Source organism: Alosa pseudoharengus, unplaced genomic scaffold, assembly GCF_046254945.1.
Source record: "Alosa pseudoharengus isolate Yale_2024_CS ecotype anadromous, Long Island Sound unplaced genomic scaffold, YU_APseudo_1.1 YU_APseudo_1.1_scf_24, whole genome shotgun sequence".
In the NCBI taxonomy this organism is placed as follows: domain Eukaryota; kingdom Metazoa; phylum Chordata; class Actinopteri; order Clupeiformes; family Clupeidae; genus Alosa; species Alosa pseudoharengus.
The window spans coordinates 16157206-16178035 of NW_027468689.1; the positions used below are offsets into that span (position 1 = coordinate 16157206).

Consider the following 20830-nt stretch of genomic DNA (forward strand, 5'->3'; position numbering starts at 1 on the left):
CAGAGAAAAATCACATATTATATTGTCAAGGAGTGCTGTGTCTAGTGTAGAAAGTGAATCCTGATTCCCCTTAGAGCAAGAACTGAGGCATCAGAACCTTCCTTCAAACAGCCACTTCTTTTAGAGACCATACAATCTCATTAATATGTTGAACTATTGAAAATAGAAATAGAATATATGGTATTTTTTGAGTGAGTGAGTTTTTGAGTACTATGCTTTCTTAAATTGGATATTTGTTTCAAAGCGATTTGATTAACTGTACAGTGATAGAAATGCAAAAGTTTGTTCATCATTACATTATTGTACAGGAAAGTTTTTTTTTTACTCTTTTTACTTTGTGTATTCAATGGTTTTACATTTTCCTTTTTCGGGAGAAGAGTAATACTGCCCCCTGCTGATGTTGGTAGAAACTGATATTAATGACGAGCTTCCAGTTTTTTGTTGGTTCCATATTTTACCCATGTCTTATGAGGGGGATTTAACAGAGTCTTCTTAAAGAAATTTATATGACTTAAATAAATTATGCTGCCATGTTATAATGTGGTGGTTTCCAGGCAGATGTAAGGGGGAAAAAAACAATTACACAAAACAAAACAAACAACAAAAAAACGTCACAAAATGTAATTACTCCTCCTTGGAATTATATTGCATTTTTGCTCTTGGCTGAGGATATTCAATAATAAGTGTACATATGTCAGTAGCTGATTTCCCTTGTGAATGGTGATGAGGTATTTCTTGTGGACAAAGAGACCGTGGAAGAGAGCAAGTCTCCATTACAGAGGCTCCTCAGACCATTAACAGCCAGACACTCAGTGCCTCTCCCAGCACTTTTAACCTCCTCTCTCTCTCTCCCTGTCTCTCTCTCTCCCTCTTTATCTCTCTCTCCCCCTCTCTCTCTCTGCATCTCCCCTTCCCTCACTCTCTCATTCGCTCACTCTTACATTCTCTCTCTGTCTCTCTCTCTGTGTATTGCTCCATTCTCTCCCTCTCTCCCTTCCTCTGTCTCAACATTTCTCTTCTGCTCTGTCTGTTATTTGCACCCTGTCAAATGTTCTGCCCCCCCTCCCTCTCCCTCTCTCTCTGTCTCTCCATTTTTTCTCTATTCCCTCTCTCATTCTTGCTCCATCTCTCTCTATCCCTCTCTCCCGCTTACTCTCCCTCCCACATCTGTAGCTCTCTGTGCATTCTTAAGGGCTATTAAGTGAAATTACCAGAGACAAAGACATGACAAAACCACTGACTTTGACCGAGTGTAGCCCGGGACTGCCACCGTCCCTCGTATGATTTAGGGGCTGCTGTTTACATTTGGAACGTGTCGTTCTAAAAGGGGTCACCAAAATGACAGCCTCGGGGTCAGCAGCAAGGCTCAGTAGTTAGTGCTCCTGGATAACGACTAACTGTGGAGCTACGGCTCTAAGCTGGATCAGGGCCAGCTCCTGCCCACATTTGTCCAGTAGGTGTGACGTCATGTCTGGCAGTGGCTTGATCATTCGGTGTAAACAAAAAGCTGTTCACACCTGGTAACCAGAGGGACATAAGGTAGCTAGAGATAGATATATGTTTATTGGTCCTTTCAGAAATTAATTTTGCACCAGCCAGCTCATCAGATAAACAAACAGGACAACCAACCAATCACATTACACCCACACAAAAACAGTACACAACACCAAGCAGCTCTACATTATGGAATAGTAAAGTGCAGTATCATCAATGACATTTTAACATACAAACGTTGTGTAAAATGCGAATAAAAACAATGTAATAATCTGCAAATCTCGTAAACTCATATTTAGTTGCCAAAAGGACACAGACAACATATTGTTATATAAAATTATCACTATGGTTTGTAGACATCATGATGAGAATTAGTTTGAAACTGTAAAGCATGTATTCATATAACCTCAATCATAATCAAGTAATACACTGAAGTTATTCCTAGCTAACATACTTTTATAACATTTTAAATAACAAGTTTAACTAATACTATTAACATACTGAAGCTATTCTACCAGAATTCCCCCTACGTGCGCTCTGTATCCCTATGTCTCTCTTTGTCACTTTGGGTCTCACTGTGGATGGGTGAAGCCTGTTTGAAAAAAGCATGCTTGGCCTTGCAACTAAGGACGCCATCGGAGACGGGCTCTACTCAAAAACAGCTAGTATGAGAGAAAACGAGTGAACGATATGTAACCCATGAACGATGTGTGACCTGTGATCACTGTATAAACCCCTGAACTTTGTGTAAACCTCTGAACTTGTGCTATACGGTGAAAAGTTCGTACCCTTGGCAGCAATAGTGCTGACTTGGGAAGATAAGACCGGACGACGATCCTTTCATAACCCCACCTGTGGGTTCGAAGTTGCCAAATGTTGTGTCAGCATCTAAGGAGGGGTATAAATGTTGGTGTTCAACAATTGTTCGGGAGTGCGATCGTGCGATCCACTCAGGCTTTGGGCTATGTGCCTTCTTTTTGGGATAAGTTTTTGACTTTAGCACTTATAATGGTGTATTTTTGTTACGTTGTAGGCAAGATGTTTGGACTTAATTTCTGGCCCGAGTCTGAATATCTGCCACGACAATATCAAATTAAGTGTATGTTTTGGGCTTTTTGCCTTTTATTTGGATAGGACAGTGAAGATTGACAAGAAGTGAGTGGGAGAGAGAGAGATGGGGTGGGATCGGGATATGACCGCAGGTTCCCGTGGGCACTTGGGCGCTGTAGCCTGCCCCCCAATTGTGAAGTATTTGGGGAGTTCATCATCTACAGTACGTAATATCATTTAAATATTCAGAGAATCCAGAGAAATCTTTGCAAACTAGGGATAGAGCTGAGAAACAATATTGATTGGCCGTGGTCTTTTGGACCACAAATGGCACTGCATTAAAACCAGACCTGTTTCTGTAAAGAAAATCATTGTATGGGCTCAGGAAAACCTCTGATAACAATTGTTTATGTGCACAGTGTGATACTCAATTCAGAAATGCTAGTGTAAACTTTACCATGCAATAGCCAAAATTGTCTTTAGACATGATACAGAAATACCACCGTCTTATCTGGGCCTGAGCTTGTTTAAACGGACTGAGGTAACATGGAAAAAGGTCCTGTGGTTAGACCAATCAAAAATTTGCAATCATTTTTGGAAATCATGGACTCATCTGGGCTAAAGAGAAGAGGATAGCATTGTTTTCCTATTTCAGGAAAACAATGGCAAAATGAATTCTGCACATATTTAAACAGTATTTCTCCACAGAGTAAGAGTCCAGGTACTAAAATGGCCTGTCTGCAGTCCAGACCTGGTGCATCATGGATGAAAAACATGATTAAGAATACCTCATACTGTTGAGCAACTGAAATCCTATATCGGGCAGGAATGGGACAACTTTGAATTCTCAAAACTCTAGCAACTGATCTTCTCAGTTCCTAAACATTTACAGAATTTTGTTAAATGAAAAGGTGAAGCAGCACAGTGGTAAACATTCCCTGTCCCAACTTTTGGTTACACTTTACTTGACAATATCAACATAAGAGTGTCATGACACTGTCATGAACGTGTCATAAACAAGTCATAAACGTTTATGACATGACGCTTCTGTCATTAAGTGTCATTTGGTTTTTGTCATAACAAGATAGGGTTAGGTTTAGGGTTAAGGTTAGGGTTAGGGTTTTGGTTCACGTTAGGGTTAGGGTTAGGGTTAGGGTTAGGGTTAGCACATAAAAGTAAAAAATATGCCATGTATTCATGACAGTGTCATGTCATCCTTATGTCGATACTGTCAAGTAAAGTGTTACCCAACTTTTTTTGAAACATGTTGCTGGCATGAAATTCAGAATGATCATATATTTTCCATGAATTAGTCAAAATTTTGTTGATATGTTGTCTATGTCCTTTTTGCTGCTAAATATGGGCTTACAAGACTTGTATATTATCACATTCTGTTTCATTTGCATTTTACACAACATCCCAACTTTTTCTGATTTGGGGTTGCAGTACTAAAGTGCAGTATTTTCTCTTCCTGGCTTATTCAGCAGTTTAATGCTAGTATGAATGATCTGCAATCCCAGTTGGTTTGGAAGGACAGCACCCTATACCTTCTGCCTGATGCCATTGCAAGAACCTGAATTAGGGAAAAGCCTAAGTTAATGTTGTGTTACGGTAAAGTGGTAAATCTCCTAATAGAAGTGCTCCATGGCTTCATTCTCCCTGCAAAAAAGAAAAACAGTGGGCCCTTCTACTAGGAATTTTACCACATACACAGAGACAACTTAATCTGGTTTGTCACTTAGAATACAATGTCCCTCCAGCAACTATGCAATACACTTCCAGCTGTTCAACCAACCAGACAAATGTGGGCCAGATTTGGGCCAGCGCTGGACCAGGCTCAGAGGAAGAGTGGGCTCCAGGCCTACCGCAGATGCCAGCCTTTTGTGGGGAATATGGCCTGAGAACTGTGCTGGTACACCTGCATAATGCAATAAATATGACGTGAGAACACAGCTGATACACTTGCATAATGCAGACTTGTACTTGTACATATAGTATATGCATACATCCACAACATGTTTATGTGCTTAAAAGGGATCATGTCAAACTCTCCTCATTTCCTAGTCATCCTTATCCTCCTTTGTAGCCCCTCTCACACTCGTGTCAGGAGGGCTCTGCCAGGGAGAGGAAGACGACCAGACCTACTGCAGTGCTCTTGTGCGGAAAATGGCATTGAGGAGTGTACTTGATGCGGCCAAGCTGATGCAGTGCTGCTGCTGAACCTAAGACCTCTGGGCTTAACGCTGTTTTTTCTTTTAATTTGTTTTGGGCCGAGAACGACCGCTCCTCCAGAAGGGCTTGACAGCTGTTTTGATGTGTTTGCGTATGTTTTTAGTGTTAGTCTCCGTAGGGAAAACCCAGCCAGATCACTTACTGTCAATAGCTCCAGCCAGTCATTCATATTAAGAAAAAAAAAGGCTACATAAATGAAATACATAATTTTGGAGGAATGTAAGGAAGGAGTTAGCTACAAGATTTTAGATAAGAATCTGTGTTGTGGTCGTTCCAACCCATGAGGATTTGACACAAGCTTGTATTGAAGAAGACATTTTCTAATAAGGAGCAGGCACGGCTACTTGTCTTAGGTCATTGCTCTGTGCGACTGCAAAGATCTGTGTCTCATTTCTCGAGTCTGGTGGGGATTAAGCTTATGTAAGGGGATACTTCAAATTACACAGCCTGCACTGCACTGGGAAGCTGCATTAAGGAAGACATGTTAATCGATTGCTGATGCTCGGTGGACATCATCTCTTTTGGTGGACATCATCTCTTTGTGTCTCTGCATTTGATTCTATGTCCCTATGGATCTACTACAACTAAGGTTGTAACAGCACCAAAGCCATATGGGCTTGATGAGCACATAAAAGTAAAACATATGCCACATAGTGTATTTATACAAGAGTTACACAGGCAACAGGCACCCGCAACTGAAGCGCTCTTTCTGCGTAGCGTAAAAACAGTTTTAGAAGACTGGTGTAATTTTTCTGAACGTACAGTATGCAATGCTAACACTTCTGGTGTAACCAGTTCTATTGATGATACAGTAGTTGAAGCTAATTGTTGCAGCAGACGCTACGTGAACGGAACGTTTCCTTTTTTGTGCCCGGTGTAGCCTCCCCGTTGCAATTATACAATTGATTCATTTCTGATTTGACAGAAGTAAAGAACACCATCCCCCAGGTTATATTGCTGTGTTAAGTGGCTTTGGATGAATGTGTGTGTGTGTGTGTGTGTGTGTGTGTGTGTGTGTGTGTGTGTGTGTGTGTGTGTTTTGTACAGACCCAGTGTCAAACGGAACTGGACCAGGTCCTGGAACGCATCTCAAAGATGCCCTTCAGGGACAACCGGGGTCCTCTGGAGGACCTCTACGCCCTGCACATTCCCAACTGTGACAAGGTGGGACAGTACAACCACAAACAGGTGAGACGAGACTCACACCCCCATAGTACCCCACAGCAGTCCTAATGCTCCACATGTTGTGATATGCCATTGTATAATAAATCAATTTGCCTTGACTGGAAAACACTGTGGTAGGCTGTCTACAGCTTATGTTGGTTTTAAATGTGCTAAACAAGGAAAGTGCAAGATGCTGCAGTGTGATATGATGGAGTTTTACGTGTTCCAGGGATAATATGGCAATCTAGAAATTAAACTAGGAGAGCATTTAAAAGGTCTTTAGGCTCTGTGTTGATTTAGATTCATTCATTCATTCATTCATTCATTCATTCATTCATTCATTTTAAAATGGCAATTCTTCCTGTTCTTACCTTCTGTCATGTCTCAGTGCAAGATGTCTGTGAATGGACAGAGAGGTGAGTGCTGGTGTGTTAACCCTCACACTGGACGTGCAATGCCAGAATCCCCAGTGGTCAGAGGCGACCCCAACTGCAGCCAGTACCTAGGAGGACAAGAGATTAACCCCCCGACTGCACCCTTGAATTAACCCCCGATTGCGCATTCTGTGCCCTGTACCCCCATCCCTCTCCCTCCCCTCACAGCCAACTGGAGGGCACAGCCAGGCCCAGTAGAGGCAGTGTGTCAACATGGACGGAGGGCTGCAACTAGCGATTATTGTCCCGGTCGATTAATCTGTTGTTTATATTCTCAATTATGGTGCAAAAAAAAAAAAAAAAAGAAGTCAATCAGTGTTTCGCAAAGCTCAAGATAATGTCCTCAAACGCCTTGTTTTGTCCACACGCCAAAGATATTCAGTTTACTGTCATAGAGCGCGAGTACACCAGAAAATAATTTGAAGTTTACGAGGATGGAATCAGAGAATTTAGATTTTTTTTCCACCCAAAAATTACTCAAACTGATTTAAAGGATTACCAAAATAGTTGGAGAACACTTTAATAATAATTGATTAATTGTTGCAGCATTACAGGAAAGTGAGCTGTAAGATACGCTGTATGTATTTGTGTGAGTGGCTGTAGACATTTTGTTTTCATCTAAAGTGTTCAACTGATTGTTGCCAAATATGTATCTTAGTGTGTGGTGTTTAATAGAGGTAGGATACAGGCAAACTAGGCATCTTTAGACACTTAGAAGGCTGTAGATCTTTTAGTACACCATACAACAAATCCAGTATGCCATCGTCTATGCCAATGAGCTGAGCATAGTGTTTTGGGTAATTAGAGTCTGTTTGTTTGTTGTATCTTACTAAATATAGAGTGAGTTAGCTGAATATGTGTTGTTGCTCAGCACAGAAGATCTTGTTCAGTTGGCAATGTTTTCAGTTCTTTAGACATTGTTTGATACAAAAAGCCATTTTTAACAGAGATTGTAAGCTATCAAGACTCCTTGGGGCTCCCAAAATGATTTTGAGTTAAAGGACTAACATGCAATATATCTAACACTAGATCCCTGGTAACCCTCTCTAACATAGAGAGACCTCACTTTTTTAACACATTAACAATGTCATAGTTTTATGTTAAAACTGTAATCCATTCCTGACTGGAAATATGGTTTACCACTCACAACCTGAAGGTGCTTTGAAATATAATTTTTATTTGACTACGCAAAGTATGTGTTAAAATACTGACAAAATGTCTGTTTCATGCAAGATGTTACTGTCTGCAGTGGTGCTTTCTGCCACCTGGTGGTCATTTTTGACAAAGTGGTCAGGGTTCACAGTAGAATAGTGCTCTGACCAACATGACAACCACAGGTGTCGATTCCAAATGGTCTGCACACTATGTTTATGTTTGCTGATTTGGGTTAAATAATTTGGATTAAGAGAACATGTAGGTATGACCAGTACCTTCTACTCTCTTCATAATCATTAGCACTCAGCCTCCTTGTAAATCATTTATTACACACTGACATGTTTACAACAGACATGGCAATTTGAGGCGGCTCCCATCAAACTTAATATAATTTGTGTTAAGGTGTCTCTGTTCCCCAGTTATAGACAAAATGATCCTCATAACTCTGTACTTTTGACTGGTAGGCTACTCCTCTCTGGAATGAGCTTTCTTGTGTTTCAGACAAATTCTTCCTCAGAATGTTTTTATTTTTTGTTTAGCAGCTCTTGCTGTAGCATAAGCTATATGTTCTCAACCTTCCATAATACTCTGTGGTTCTGTTGAAGCTCCATTGTATCTTCAGTGTACAAGATGCATACATTACAAAGTACTCTCCAGTCATGTCTTACAGTATTATATTAAACACATATTAAACCAGTTTTGCATCCATGTCCTCATTGGGATTCCCTCTCCTGTTTGTGTGTATGTGTATATTGTTGGCTCAATGTCAAGGTTTTCTCGCCTGGTTAGACCTTACAAACACAAACGAAACAAGAATCGTTTAGCCTATTGTGTGCCTATGGTGTTTTAGTCAAGGAATATGTAAACTACAATGCAAATTGTGTACAGTAGTCTGATGAGTATATGTTCTGAAGGTGGGTGAGCAAAAGAAAGCATAGCTCCAAATGTGTGTGTCTAGCTGAGGTAGGATGTAGAGGTTTTTATTGCCAGTTCCTCCGTCAGGCTCCTTGGAGAGGTAGGAAATAATATGCCCAGGATCTAGTCTGGACTCCCAGGTGACCAGCAACTGGCTATTGTCAATAATGTCAAGGAACACAACTAAAGATATGTCGTAGCAGCTGTAAGCAGCTAGAAGCACCCCCACAGACCATCCCCACTAATCATGAAACTTCAGGAAGTAAATTGAAATACCTCTTCATAAATGAATACATCATTTTATTTAAATAAATGCTTTGTCATTACAAAAAAAGACAAAGATAGAGTACATAAATTACAAGGTGAATAAATATTACACAGTGATATTGGCGATATCATTTTTGTCCTTTTTTAACAGGAAGACTTGTGCATGATTATTTTTTTTCTTTCAGAAAATGGGTAGATGAAGTGGGGTGGCTGAAACATTCTTTCCTTCCCACTGCAGGCCAGGAAAAGACTTTCATCTTTGCAAATGAACACATGAGGAGTGAAAGACATATAAAGTTCTATTTTCACATGGGAACTGTTCATCCAATTTTCTACTTCTCATATAAAACATCATTTGTGTCATAAACCATAATCCCTAATAACTTGCTACATAAACAGTGGTGAGACTGAAACATATCGGGCCATGAGACTAGGTACCATCTCGCTCCTCTGATCCTCTCCTCTCAATCGACTAGGTGAATTTGGCAAATGTGACATTACTTGTGTCTGGATCATACGCTTCCCTCCCACTGACCACACCAAAAATAAAGGGACCGGGGGACATTGGCTAAGTCCCAGTCCTTAGCTGGCAGTGTTGGCTCGCTCTCTTTCCAAGATGCCATTTGTCATTTTAACTTAGATTTGTTGATTGAGGTGTCAGATGAACGGGTCACGTTCCTTTATGTGCTTGCTCCTCTCCCCATCTCTCTCACCTGCCGAATTTGCATCGTTTGCATGGCGTCTACCACCACTGCGGTCCAGAATAGCTCTGTAACCAAGCGCTAGCAAATGTGGGTTGATGAGTGGGAGTGGTGAATTATTGCAGCCCAACTGACCAGGGGAGTGGGGGCCAGTGTGTGTGTGTGTGTATGGGGGTGGGGGGCACTGCCTGAGTCAACAAACCCCTTTATGAGCCACTGAGTCTCTGGTTTAAACTGCTTATTTGTTATCTTAGCATGGTGTGACCAATACCAAGGTCACAGGGTCAGTGCCCAGAGAACACAGCTACTGATAAAAACATGTGCAAAATCTGTACTGCAAGTTGGTGAAGGCTCAGAAGAAATTCTAAGAGAACAAATACCAATACTAGGAAGGTACTCTAGGGACTTCTTGGAAGAAACTTGAGCCATTAGCTGCTTATCCAAACTATTGTAGGCTACTGCTTATTTACCAGTGGAAATGGTCAAGATTAACTACGGGCCACAAAAGCACCACCACCACCACCACCACCACCACCAGAGAACGGCTGCCATTTTGACATGACAATACCTCAAAGACTGAGGTGTGTCCACACTTCCTTCACATAAAGTGGAGTCGTCGGTTTCACCAACATGATTCAGCGTCAGCAGAGAGAGCTTTGGAGGGATTCCCAAGCAGTATGACTGTGTGTTGTGAGAGATACTCTTTGTAATGATGTTACCAATAAGGTTATGACTGCTGGGGTTTGATGGCAACTGCGATTGTTTGCTTGCTACCACACAGTCTTCATTATTCAAGGGAAGTCATTAACACCCAAGGCCACCTTATGCATTCCCTACTATGCATGATATTTGGAGCCATAAATAACAGCATCAGCGTTTGCATATAGCCATTTGACCCGAGGAACCAAGTTTCAAAGCGCAAAAAACCCCTCTTGGCCGCTGTCATATCTAAAGCATCAAGAAAACATGATCTTCCCATTAATTTGTCCTGTGGAAGGAATATGGGACCTTAATAACACTACCAAGAACTCTTTCCCAGTAGCCGGGTGTGATGATGTTCAGTGAGTAGGTCTACATCTGCAGCTCAAATGTAAATCAGTATTGAAATATCTCATGTCATGGAAAAAAGGCACTGAGATTTACATAGGAAGCCAGAGTGTGGGTAAAAGCCAGCCATCTTGTATTCAAATGATAGGCCCTCTTCTGTTCAACATAGGGTGGAAGGGGAGAGGGGTTTTTGTTTGTATTTGCACAAGTCAAAGCTTACAGGTTCAGGATCATATTGTGATTTTTGAAAGCACCAGTATTCGTTGAATTAAGAGCCCTAAGAAGTTTTCGCTACAAATGATCAAGCAAAGAGTCTATAGTTCAACCAGGAAGAAATCAAATGGGAAGATAAAAGAGAACTATTTCCCAAAGTGTCTGGCAGTACTCAAGAGCTGATACTCCAAAGATAGTGGTCTGATATACTGTAGCTTCCATAGTCAATAACATCAAATACAAAACAGTACATTTTTTAAGCTGAAGCTGTAGCATTTTACAAAAGCTAGCTTACAAAGGCTAGTCAACTGACTAAACCTTTTCTTGTCAAAGGCAATTGGTTGCCAGAAGCTTTTTTCTGTTAGAGATCTGATAGAGATTCACTATTTAATGGGTAGGCCTACTTGAACTGAACATTTAAACAAATCTGATACAATGTAGGAGGAAATGAACCTGGAAAAAGTCATGTTTAAGTGCTTAGACAAAGACATACATAAAAGTCACTCAAAACCAGGCCAATAAAACAATTCTGCTCACTTCTGGCACCAATATTCAGTGTGGCTGGTGGCAGACATGATTTAGGTGGCCTTAAATATGTCTCACCATTGGAATAGGCATGTTCAAAACACAGCAAAATTACTGTGTGTTAATATATTCTCAGGACTGAACACAAAAAAAAAAAAAAGAAACTCTAAGCAGACAATCAAATTCTGGCCAGTCGGTCTAATATTTTTAAAAAAGGCTTCTGCATGTTAATGATGAGCCATGATTGGTGGTTGTGTTGCCATCTTGGGGGTCATGTGACAGGAAGTCCCCCCTAAAACTGCCTCACTCGTTGTTGCTGCTGCTGCTCTCCAGGTCTCGGCACTGAATGTCCCCTCCGCTGTAGTCCGTCCCTGGCATCTGCACGCCGTACTTGTCCACACACCAACAGATGCCCCGCTTGCGGCCACGGGATGGCTTACACTGTGGTGCAGTAAGGAGAGAGGGAAAAGGGCCCAGATTTACCACTTTGATATGAAATAAAAAGCAGGTAATCAGGCTGGCATTTCAGCTTTGAACGCATAGCAACGACCAGAAGCCTTACTTTTGTAAAAGGTACACTAGTGTTCAAACTCTTCTATCACACAAGAGTACATCCTTATTAAAACAGAGTAAAGGAAGACAAACAACCAACCATTGGTCAAACACAATCCCACACAAAAAAACACAATTACGACAAGAGTGATTCTTTAAGACCATGGACCCTGATTTAAATGAGGGTAAAGTCCAAAGTGTGTCAACAAGAAAAGTTCTAATGGATGAAATATAGCTATCGTGTGGCATGTGCGTGCTTTACAGGGACTCATCAATGTTTGTGCTTTGATATCTTGCCCATGGTGTTAAACAAGCAAATTGACTTTGTCAAGTTATTACGTTACAAGCAGGCTACAGCAGGCACAGAGTGTCTGAGGCAACAGCAGTGCATACATTTGAAAAAAAATCAAAAATTGGACCAGTCTTCTAAGACTTTTCTACACTCCACGAACAGAACGCCTCAATTGTGTACCCAGTGTAGCTTGGCTGTTAGCTCATATTAAAGTAAAGGCTTTGGACTGCCCATCATTGAAATTAGGGCCCTGTGATATGAAAACATTATGTCCAAGATATGTACAGTTTATCTAAATAGGATAATAATCTTTGTTTATATATATATATAACCACAAGGACAATATCCCTAGAGGGGTCATGAAAAGCAAGCAGGCAAACAGGTCTAAAAGATGCTACAAGGTAGATAATTGTCAGTATTACCAGACAGAGAAGTCCCAGGTTTCACACAGAAGTCTCAGTAATTCTAAGATCTCAAAGTTATTTTCATTCCTGAATTTAGGCTACACCAGCCATGCGAGACAGTCAAGATAAGCTTTTGTCTTTATCCACCTTCGGCACTGTTGCACCTGCCATCTCTAACCCCTCCCTGATCCTCCGTAGTTTTAAAATGTAGGCTGTGTACTGTACCTGCTTGCGTTTGAAGAAGCCCCTCTTGTCACAGTTGGGCAGGTAGAGAGAGAGCGCCATGACTCTGGACGTGTCCTTCATCCGCTGAATGATGCCGTCTAGCTTTCTCCTGCAAGGACCCTGTGGACACGCAATACATATTTACAAGGCTAAACAATGAGGTCAAAATCAATAGGCCACTGGCCCATTACAAAAGTGAATGTTGACTTTATTTTCAAGGTTTTAAATATTCTTACAATTTTGTGTTTTTTGTTTTTTTACTGGAGTTTTCCCTTTTTATCATGTCTGCCAAGAGAACAATGTTGGCCTTTTTAGGTTTTAATTACATGCAATAGCAATCTAAAAGAAATTGCTCAAATGCTTTACTTTCCATTTGTTTTACAATCCTGGCCAATCCATATTCCGATAATTATTTAGAGAGCTAGTTAGTGTGTTGGTAATGGGGCTTCAGAAGTCGGCTGGTTGTTTTCGTAGCTGTCGAACTTACAAATTCTGGTTGGTGTTTGTCTAAGGCGAGCGGTGGGTGGTCTACATAGATCACGGTGCGCAATTTGGCCTGCTGCCTCTTGCGGTCCTTGCGCATGGCCACGGCCTTCTTGCTGTTGATGTGGTCCCGTGGAAACAGTGGCACTTTGGCTTGCGGAAGCAGCGTCTCTGTTACCTCGGTAACACGGGCTTCTTCCTGAGACTCCCGCTCTGAGAAAAAGGCAAAAGAAAACATATTAAATAAGCATCTAGTTCTGATGCACGTCTGGTATTTCCACCAGTCCCACCATTATTTTATTTTTTTCTTCATTCTCCTTAATAGTAGAAAACATACAAAGAAATAAATGTGATAAGTAATCTCAAAATCATAAATCTTATGACTTTCGTATGACCATGGCCATGACAATATTCTTTACGTCCAACCATTCTATGTCTAAACACCTATCTATATCTATAGGGGATAATAATTTGTTGTTATAGGAACAGATGACACGATGAGAGGAGAAAGCCAGTCGTGAATGCTGGACTCTCTGGGCTCTCCTTGGCATTTTGAGAGGGAGTGTGTGAGAGGACAAAAAGGAGAAATTAAAAGAGGAGGAGAGGGGGTGGGGGGTGGAAAGGCCTCCTGGAACAGTTGCCATCCATCACAGCTGGATAAACATGGTGAGCAGCAGATTACACTAACAGACGAGGATGAGTCGTTTTATTCTTGGGATTGATTTCCCCTCCCTCCCTTTCCCTCTCCCTCCCTCACTCTTTCTCCCTCCGTCAGAGTCACTCTCTTTTTCCCTTCCAGCGTAGAGTGTAGTGCTGACTTGCCAAAGCCAAACCGTCACGCTCACACATGACAAGAAGAGTAATATGTTTGTTGCCTTTTCTTTCTTTCTTTTCTTTTTTTGCAGAATCTCTCCCTGTCTTTTCAATCCCGCTCTCATATCTTCATTCCTGCATTCCTCCATATTGCCTTTCAGCCACAGACTTAAAAAGGCCAGTATCTCCTCATTTGCGACAATAGGGCTCTTCTTTCCTCTTTTGGAATCAAGTTCTCTCCCCCATCTTTCTCGCACGCTCTCTCTCTCTCTCTCTCTCTCTCTGGCAGGGCCGAGCGCTCAGTTTTTCCGACTCTCTCACTTGTAAAGGAGGCTTAGTGAGTCTGACACTGACTCTCTGAAACTGAGCCAGTGCTCTGGCACCAAGCCAAGGAGGGGTATGGTCATGTGCCCCCCCCCCTCCTCCTCCTCCTCCCCACTCTTCCCCACATAGAAGGTAAAGCTCTCCTCTCTCCTCTCCTCTCGTTCTCCTTCTCTTGCTCTCACAACAGCAGTTCCTGATGAAAAGGGAGGGTGCTATGGTGGTGGTTTGGGGGGCGGGGGGGGGGGGGGTTGCAGGAGTCATGTGACAGCTGTAGTGACACCCTCTGCAGGTGTCCAAGACAACTACAATTGTTCAGCGCGACTACAAACAATAAAAAAAGGAGGGGGGGGGGGGCAGTTTTGGTGTGTGGCTGGCTGGGTCCAGCTTTTACAGTGAATGTAATATGTGTTCCGAGAGCTTTAGGCTACTGCCCTAGAAACTCCTCCGTTTTCCCAGATCCCGTCCATCTCCAACATGGAGCGAGGCAGCTGGATTTTGACATCCTTCCATGCTGCATCCAAGGGTCACAGCACAGCTGTGAGAATTCCGCAGGAATACTGCATCAACTTATTGAAGTTCAGGCAGGCCTCAGTCATTCATTGGCCATGTCCAGTTTTATTGAATTTTAAATACTTATAAATCTTACAAGCCAGATTTTCCACGGCTGTGTTCAGCATTCGAGATGTGGGGCATGCCATCATCTCTGCTTTTTGGGTCTAATGTGAAACAGAATAGATTAAACTCGCATTGTGTGCACTTGCCCCATCCATCTTGCAATAATTAGTAAAAAAAAAAATCTCCAATTAAAGCTGTTAGCTGTAACTGCGCAAGACGGGGAAGGTAACATATGCAAAGGCATTCAGAGAGTGAGCATGGGGGAATACTATACAGTAATAAGAAATGACCACATTTTTCAAAAGTAGAAGGCCTTTAGGGTGGACATTTTTCTAAAGTAGAAGGCCTTTAGGGTGGACATTCTCAGTTTCTCTGCACACCCCTGACTTTTAAAACAGACAGATTCAGCTCATCCCAGTCTCCCACACATTTTTCTGTTTGTTTGTTTGTTTGTGTGTGTGTGTGTGTGTGTTTGTGTGTGTGTGAGAGAGAGAGAGAGAGAGAGAGTGAGAGAGAAAAAGAAAGAAAAGAAAGAAAGAGAGAGAAAGTGTGTGCATGTGTATGTGTCTATGTGTATTTATGTATTTGTGTGTAACAGTATAGGCAGCGTGCATATATGTGTGTGTGTGTGTGTGTCTATGTGCATGTGTATTTTTATGTGTGTGTGTGTGTGTGTGTGTGTGTGTGTGTGCCCGTGTGTGATTCTGCAGCTGCTGTGCACCCTTCCTCCCTCCCAGGTGTGGGTGACAAATGCATGCTGAACGACTTCTTGTAAAACTTTATTAGGAGAATCACCGAAGCCTTGCAGTGAGAGAGAGAGAGAGAGAGAGAGAGAGAGGCTGCATGCATATTTCATTGCTTTTGTGCTTTCTGCAGGAACGTGTGGAGAGAAACATAAATTTGCCCCAGAAACGTCATTCAAATGAGCCAAGTAGTCATGGCGCCGGGTGTTTTAATACCGTAATGCAGCAGTTCTTCCCCAAATCACAGAATCGATTAAGAAAAGAAAAAAAGCCATTAAGAATAGCAAGATTAACATATGAGAATATGTCCAAATAAATGTCCTGTGTTGGATGATTTGGCTATGGTGAAACAGTATGTCATTGCATGCATGCTTTGTCTTTTTCTAAACATTTGACTCTCAGCTTACAATGCAAGTGACCCCATTCACTCTCATACATGCAGGCATGGGGGGAGCAGAAAGGTGCAAGATCTCACATGTCCCGCTTCTTAACCACCAAAACTGAGCCCCTGTGTGTGTGTCTGTGTGTGTGTGTGTGTGTATGCATGTGTGTGTTTATGCGTGTGTGTGTGTGTGTGTGTGTGTGTGGTGGTTCAAGTATTGTAACAGAGCCGAGCAAATACCCTTCTACCCCCCCCCAGACTCCACCGTGACGTGACGCATTGCGTAGCTAAGCACCCAGCGAATCAGGGTCACAGCAGATGAGCAAATCTCCCAAGCCTTGGTAGTGGTGGTGTCACGAACCAACCCCCCCCCCCCCACACACACACACCACCCACCCCCAAGCTTTTCCTCGCCCCAACACCCTTCGACTCATCCAATTTTTGCCCCTTTTCTTTTTCAGTTACAGAGCACCGAGCGTGATAATCAACCACGTTTGCGTCTCTTCTAATCTGCCATCATGGGTGTCATGGAGCCGGCGCTAGTTAACTGCATCTCCTCTCCGCATCCTGAAGGATGTCATCAGCGAGGAGGGCTCCTCTGGCCCCTAATCTGGAGGTCCTGTTCGGAGAATTCATGCTAATCTGGTCTCGGCCCTGCTGTCCTTGGAGAGCGGCCTGACACCTGACCTTGATCTCCTTTAAGTGTCTCACTCCAACTTGTTCTCCCTTGACAATTCTCTTGCTCTCTCTCTCTCTCACTCACTCTCACTCGCAGAATAGTCTCACACACACACACACTCTCTCTCTGTCACTCTGCCCTTGCTCCCTTGCTCCTATCTCTCGCTCTCACTCTCTTCATCTCTGTCGCTGTGATTGGTGCACACTTTCCTCTCTCTCTCTTTTCTTTCTCCCTCTCTCTCCCCTTTCCACATCCAACTTTAGCTGTGTTGCATGCTTTTCATTTTCATGCTCTCTCTCTCTCTCACTCGCAGAATAGTCTCTCACACACACACACACACACTCTCTCTCACTCTGTCACTCTGCCCTTGCTCCAGCTGGTAAGTGGTGGTTGGGTATGTACTTGGGCAGGCCACAGGAAATGAGAGCTGCTACTCTAAATCCTTCTGCAGCCTGACAGACGGCGTGTCGCGCAAAAGCTCCAAGCTCCAACGGCATTCTGCTGAATCACTGCAGAACAACTGTCAACCCACACCATCTCTCTCTCTCTCTCTCTCTCTCTCTCTCATTCTCTAGTTCAGCTGTAAGACACAGTGTGAAGATAAACAAAGGGAGCCAAATTCCTCTAGGATAGTAATGGAGACCTGTGCCCCCTCACGGGGCTCCTCTGACACAGCTCGGGTCACCGCGGTCACAGGGCTATTCTTCTGCGGGATAATGACGCCTCTGAAGTCCAATAACTGTAATCATCATGCCATTTTGAGCCCAGATGAAGCCTCCAGGGGGAGAGGCGTTTTAACAACACAAACATCACTTTAAGCACCCAGCCCCCCCCCCCCCCCACACACACCACCACCACCACCCCTCTTGATTTTCACCTTGCACAGCCGGCAAACAGAGACCTGCCTCAGAAGGACAGGACTACTAGAATGTGCTCACATGGGACCAGCACCACAGCTGGACATGAATGGGGAGCATGAATGTAGTTGTCGATTGATGATCTGATAAAACTCTGTGCATGTTATTAAAGACAACTGACCATGTGTCCATAATTTGAATGTGTTGTATGGCTATTTGGAAAACCCTAATCCTTAGGGGCCATGAAAATAGTTATAGAATTTGAATAACGAATATAATGATGATCACACTTCGTCAAATATCCTTAGGGCATTGTTTGAATTTTTACAAGATTACATAAATGGGAATAATGACCCAATTTCCCCTTGTGGTACCTTAGAATAAAGGGTAGACCTGATTTGCATGGAAACAGAGGACAAAAATAATCTCAGTGGCAACGTACATTTCCTTTGTGCGTGTAGCTGCACAAGCGAGACCAGCATTAGGATTTCCCCCCCAACACCCCAGAGTCACACCTTGCACTTACCCTTTGCAGGATGAAGCGGTTTGTATACTTTCTCGTTCATGCACACGCCTTTGCCATGGAGGAGTGCGTGAAGAGGCTTTTCCTCGCCGCTCCGCGGCAAGCAACGGAGCCCTTGACTGCACGGGCCAGTATAGACCCCGCACGGCTGACCCTCGGACAGCGCACAGGTCAAGCAGCAGCCGCAACCCGGCTCCTTCACCAGCTGACAACCGACGGGCACCGGTGGGCACATAGAGAGCGCTTTCTGGTCGCACGGTTCGCAGGGCACGTAGGAGCCCTGACACCGGGTCAGTCCCAACACAAATGTCACCAAAGTGCAAAAACTAAAAAACATATTTATGGAGTCAAACGATAAAAAAAAAAAAAACAGAAGTACTCCACGAGAACTATAAATCTGAGATGTGGTGTTGTGGGTGATCGCTCAGCGTCCGGTCATTGAGGGACGGAATTCATGTCTTTGGAATCAAGTCTGCAATTGTGCAATGGTATCTTTGGTCGTTGGATTGAATTTTCCCCTTTCCCAGGTGTCAAACTAAAATATTTTTGTCTTTGGAGAAGTGCTGGTATTTGTTCTCCTTTCACACGAATTTCTAAAAAATGGTGCTCAAGTAAATTAAAAAATATAAGCCTCAACGCGTTTCCAAATCAGCCACACGTCAATGACGACAGAAAACTCCTGAAATCAATGAGCGGTAATAGGCACCCGGTCTCCTCCTCCTTCAACTACTTCCAGCCGTCTCTCTCAGCGCTCTCGTCCGCGGCTGACAGCAGTCTTGCCTTTTAAAACTGCAGACACGAACACTAGTCAGTGAACATGTGAGCGGTAGGAAGGGGGAGGCGCACTTCATTTCGCTTAAAGGTGGGGATTCTTGGGCGGGTCCTGGTATACCGGCAGTAGCAAATTTGATGGCTCGCATACATTTCTAATAGCCCCTGCAGTGGTCCAGGACCTCCAGGTGACGTGTCACATGGTAAAGACATGTCGTGTGATATGATGAAAGCCAACCTTATTCTATGCTAGAGGTTAGTTGGGATGCCACAACCGATATTTTTGTGTCAAATAAGCTACAGTTCAGTTTCAGTTGAAAGTGGAACTTCACTGGGAATGGGGAACTATCTACATTGTCTGTGATGTCTGTCAACGCTGTTCGTTACTGAGATCTCACAATTAATCTGTCCGACTTCATTTTACGAAATTATATTGTGGAAGAATCAAATAAGCAAGCATACAATCATGAGACTAAATGGCAATACTTGGCTATCCCTGGTAATGGTGAAATAGTATGGTCAATACCAAACAGTTGCTATATCCTAGATAAACCCTGCTTAAGACGATTCGTGTATCTAGGCTGCCCCCATTAAGGATACTTATTTCATATCACATTCTAAAGATAGACTCATATTTAGAGCAAGCACCTGTTCTATTTGTGGCGCTTAGTACAATGATTTTTTCCATTTCAGTCACAACGGATGTCAAAGAACGCAGTATGATATGGCTTTCCATGGGAATTTTGTTACCCGAGACTGGCATTTTGGGCCATTTTTACGACCCCTTCCATTCGTATAGGGTCATTCTGACATGTTTGTTTTTTTCATACTAGTGAATCTTAAGTAAAGAAACAGAAACGGGTTACAGAGTTAACATTTTGATTGCGGGAAAATGTTGTCATTATAATGACCTGCGTGACCGAAAACCTGGCGTCTGATTTCAGCAACATCCTGTGAAATGCAGTCCGGGACCTTACCGCAACTGTCAAGTCAAGGCACAGAGCTAGACCGGGGGCATGGTTTGGCTGCGACAGCGGATGACAGACGCCAGTGAATTTAGAATGAACTAGCAAAGAGCGTTTGAAACCACTGCCAGTTATTTTATGCCAGTCGTAAATCTAATAGTCACACGCGCAAGTGCCTGAACTGGCGAAAAATAGTGTATTTTATATTCAGACTTAGGAGGTAGGCTAAAAACCAACAAAAAGACGGTTTTGATTCTAAAAGAAAAATGCACCCAACAGATCTTATTAATGACAGCTGAGCTTACAGGACTATTGGAGAAGACTCTTGCTATACCTAACACAATCCTTGTCGTGAAATTCTTGTGGAGGTTTTGAGGCATTAAAATATGACCCCAGTTAAAATTGAAACACTGTATGTTAATATAGCACTAAGTATATATTTCTTAATTCTGGCTAGTCCAACAAATCAACAAATGGCACTTTGTCTCATGACAGACACATCAGAACGCTGCATGGTTCATACTCTAATATCTTTAGGTGACATTAAGAAGTGCATGGACTGGTCGGTCATCCCGTCATCGCTGCGGCAGATACCAAAAAGCCGCCCACGGCTGCACAATGACCTGGTTTTGCAGAGTGACCTCATAACCTGCCAGTCCAACGTCACAACGCGTCAACAGAGAGGTCAGTGTCACTTGCCCCACTGACCTCTCGATTGGGGGCGAGACACTCACGCAGACTGTGGAGAGACAAAGGAGACCTTTCAGCTGCAGACCTGTCAGACAGCTGTTGCCGGTCCACAGGTAGGTCTGTGGTGTCAGTGAGTATTGAACAAGTACGTAGTGTAGTGGGGCTACTGCGGCTGAAGGGACCCCCCACTTCCCACCAAACCCATACGTGCACAGACATATATACGCACACACACACACTGTCTCTCTCTCTCTCTCTCTCTCTCTCTCTCTATCTCTGTCTTTCTGTCTCTCTCTCTCTCACACACACACACTC

General features: G+C 43.0%; 2 protein-coding genes across 2 annotated transcripts in view; one reads left to right on the forward strand and one right to left on the reverse strand.

Moving 5' to 3' along the window:
- The window catches only part of igfbp2a (insulin-like growth factor binding protein 2a), an 18740-nt gene extending 10514 nt beyond the window's left edge, over positions 1-8226 (forward strand). Inside the window, exons 3-4 of the mRNA XM_076303268.1 lie at positions 5824-5964; positions 6329-8226. Of these exons, the coding sequence (XP_076159383.1) occupies positions 5824-5964; positions 6329-6487 (300 nt within the window). The 3' untranslated portion in view covers positions 6488-8226. The remainder of the gene's footprint in view (positions 1-5823; positions 5965-6328) is intronic.
- Positions 8227-8727: 501 nt separating this feature from the next.
- igfbp5a (insulin-like growth factor binding protein 5a) lies at positions 8728-18880 on the reverse strand. Its single transcript, XM_076303269.1, has 4 exons — positions 18093-18880; positions 13158-13366; positions 12671-12790; positions 8728-11638 (listed from the first exon to the last, which is right to left on the reverse strand). The coding sequence occupies exons 1-4, from the start codon at positions 18424-18426 to the stop codon at positions 11501-11503; spliced, it is 801 nt and encodes a 266-aa protein (XP_076159384.1). The 5' UTR covers positions 18427-18880; the 3' UTR covers positions 8728-11500.
- Positions 18881-20830: the final 1950 nt, after the last annotated feature.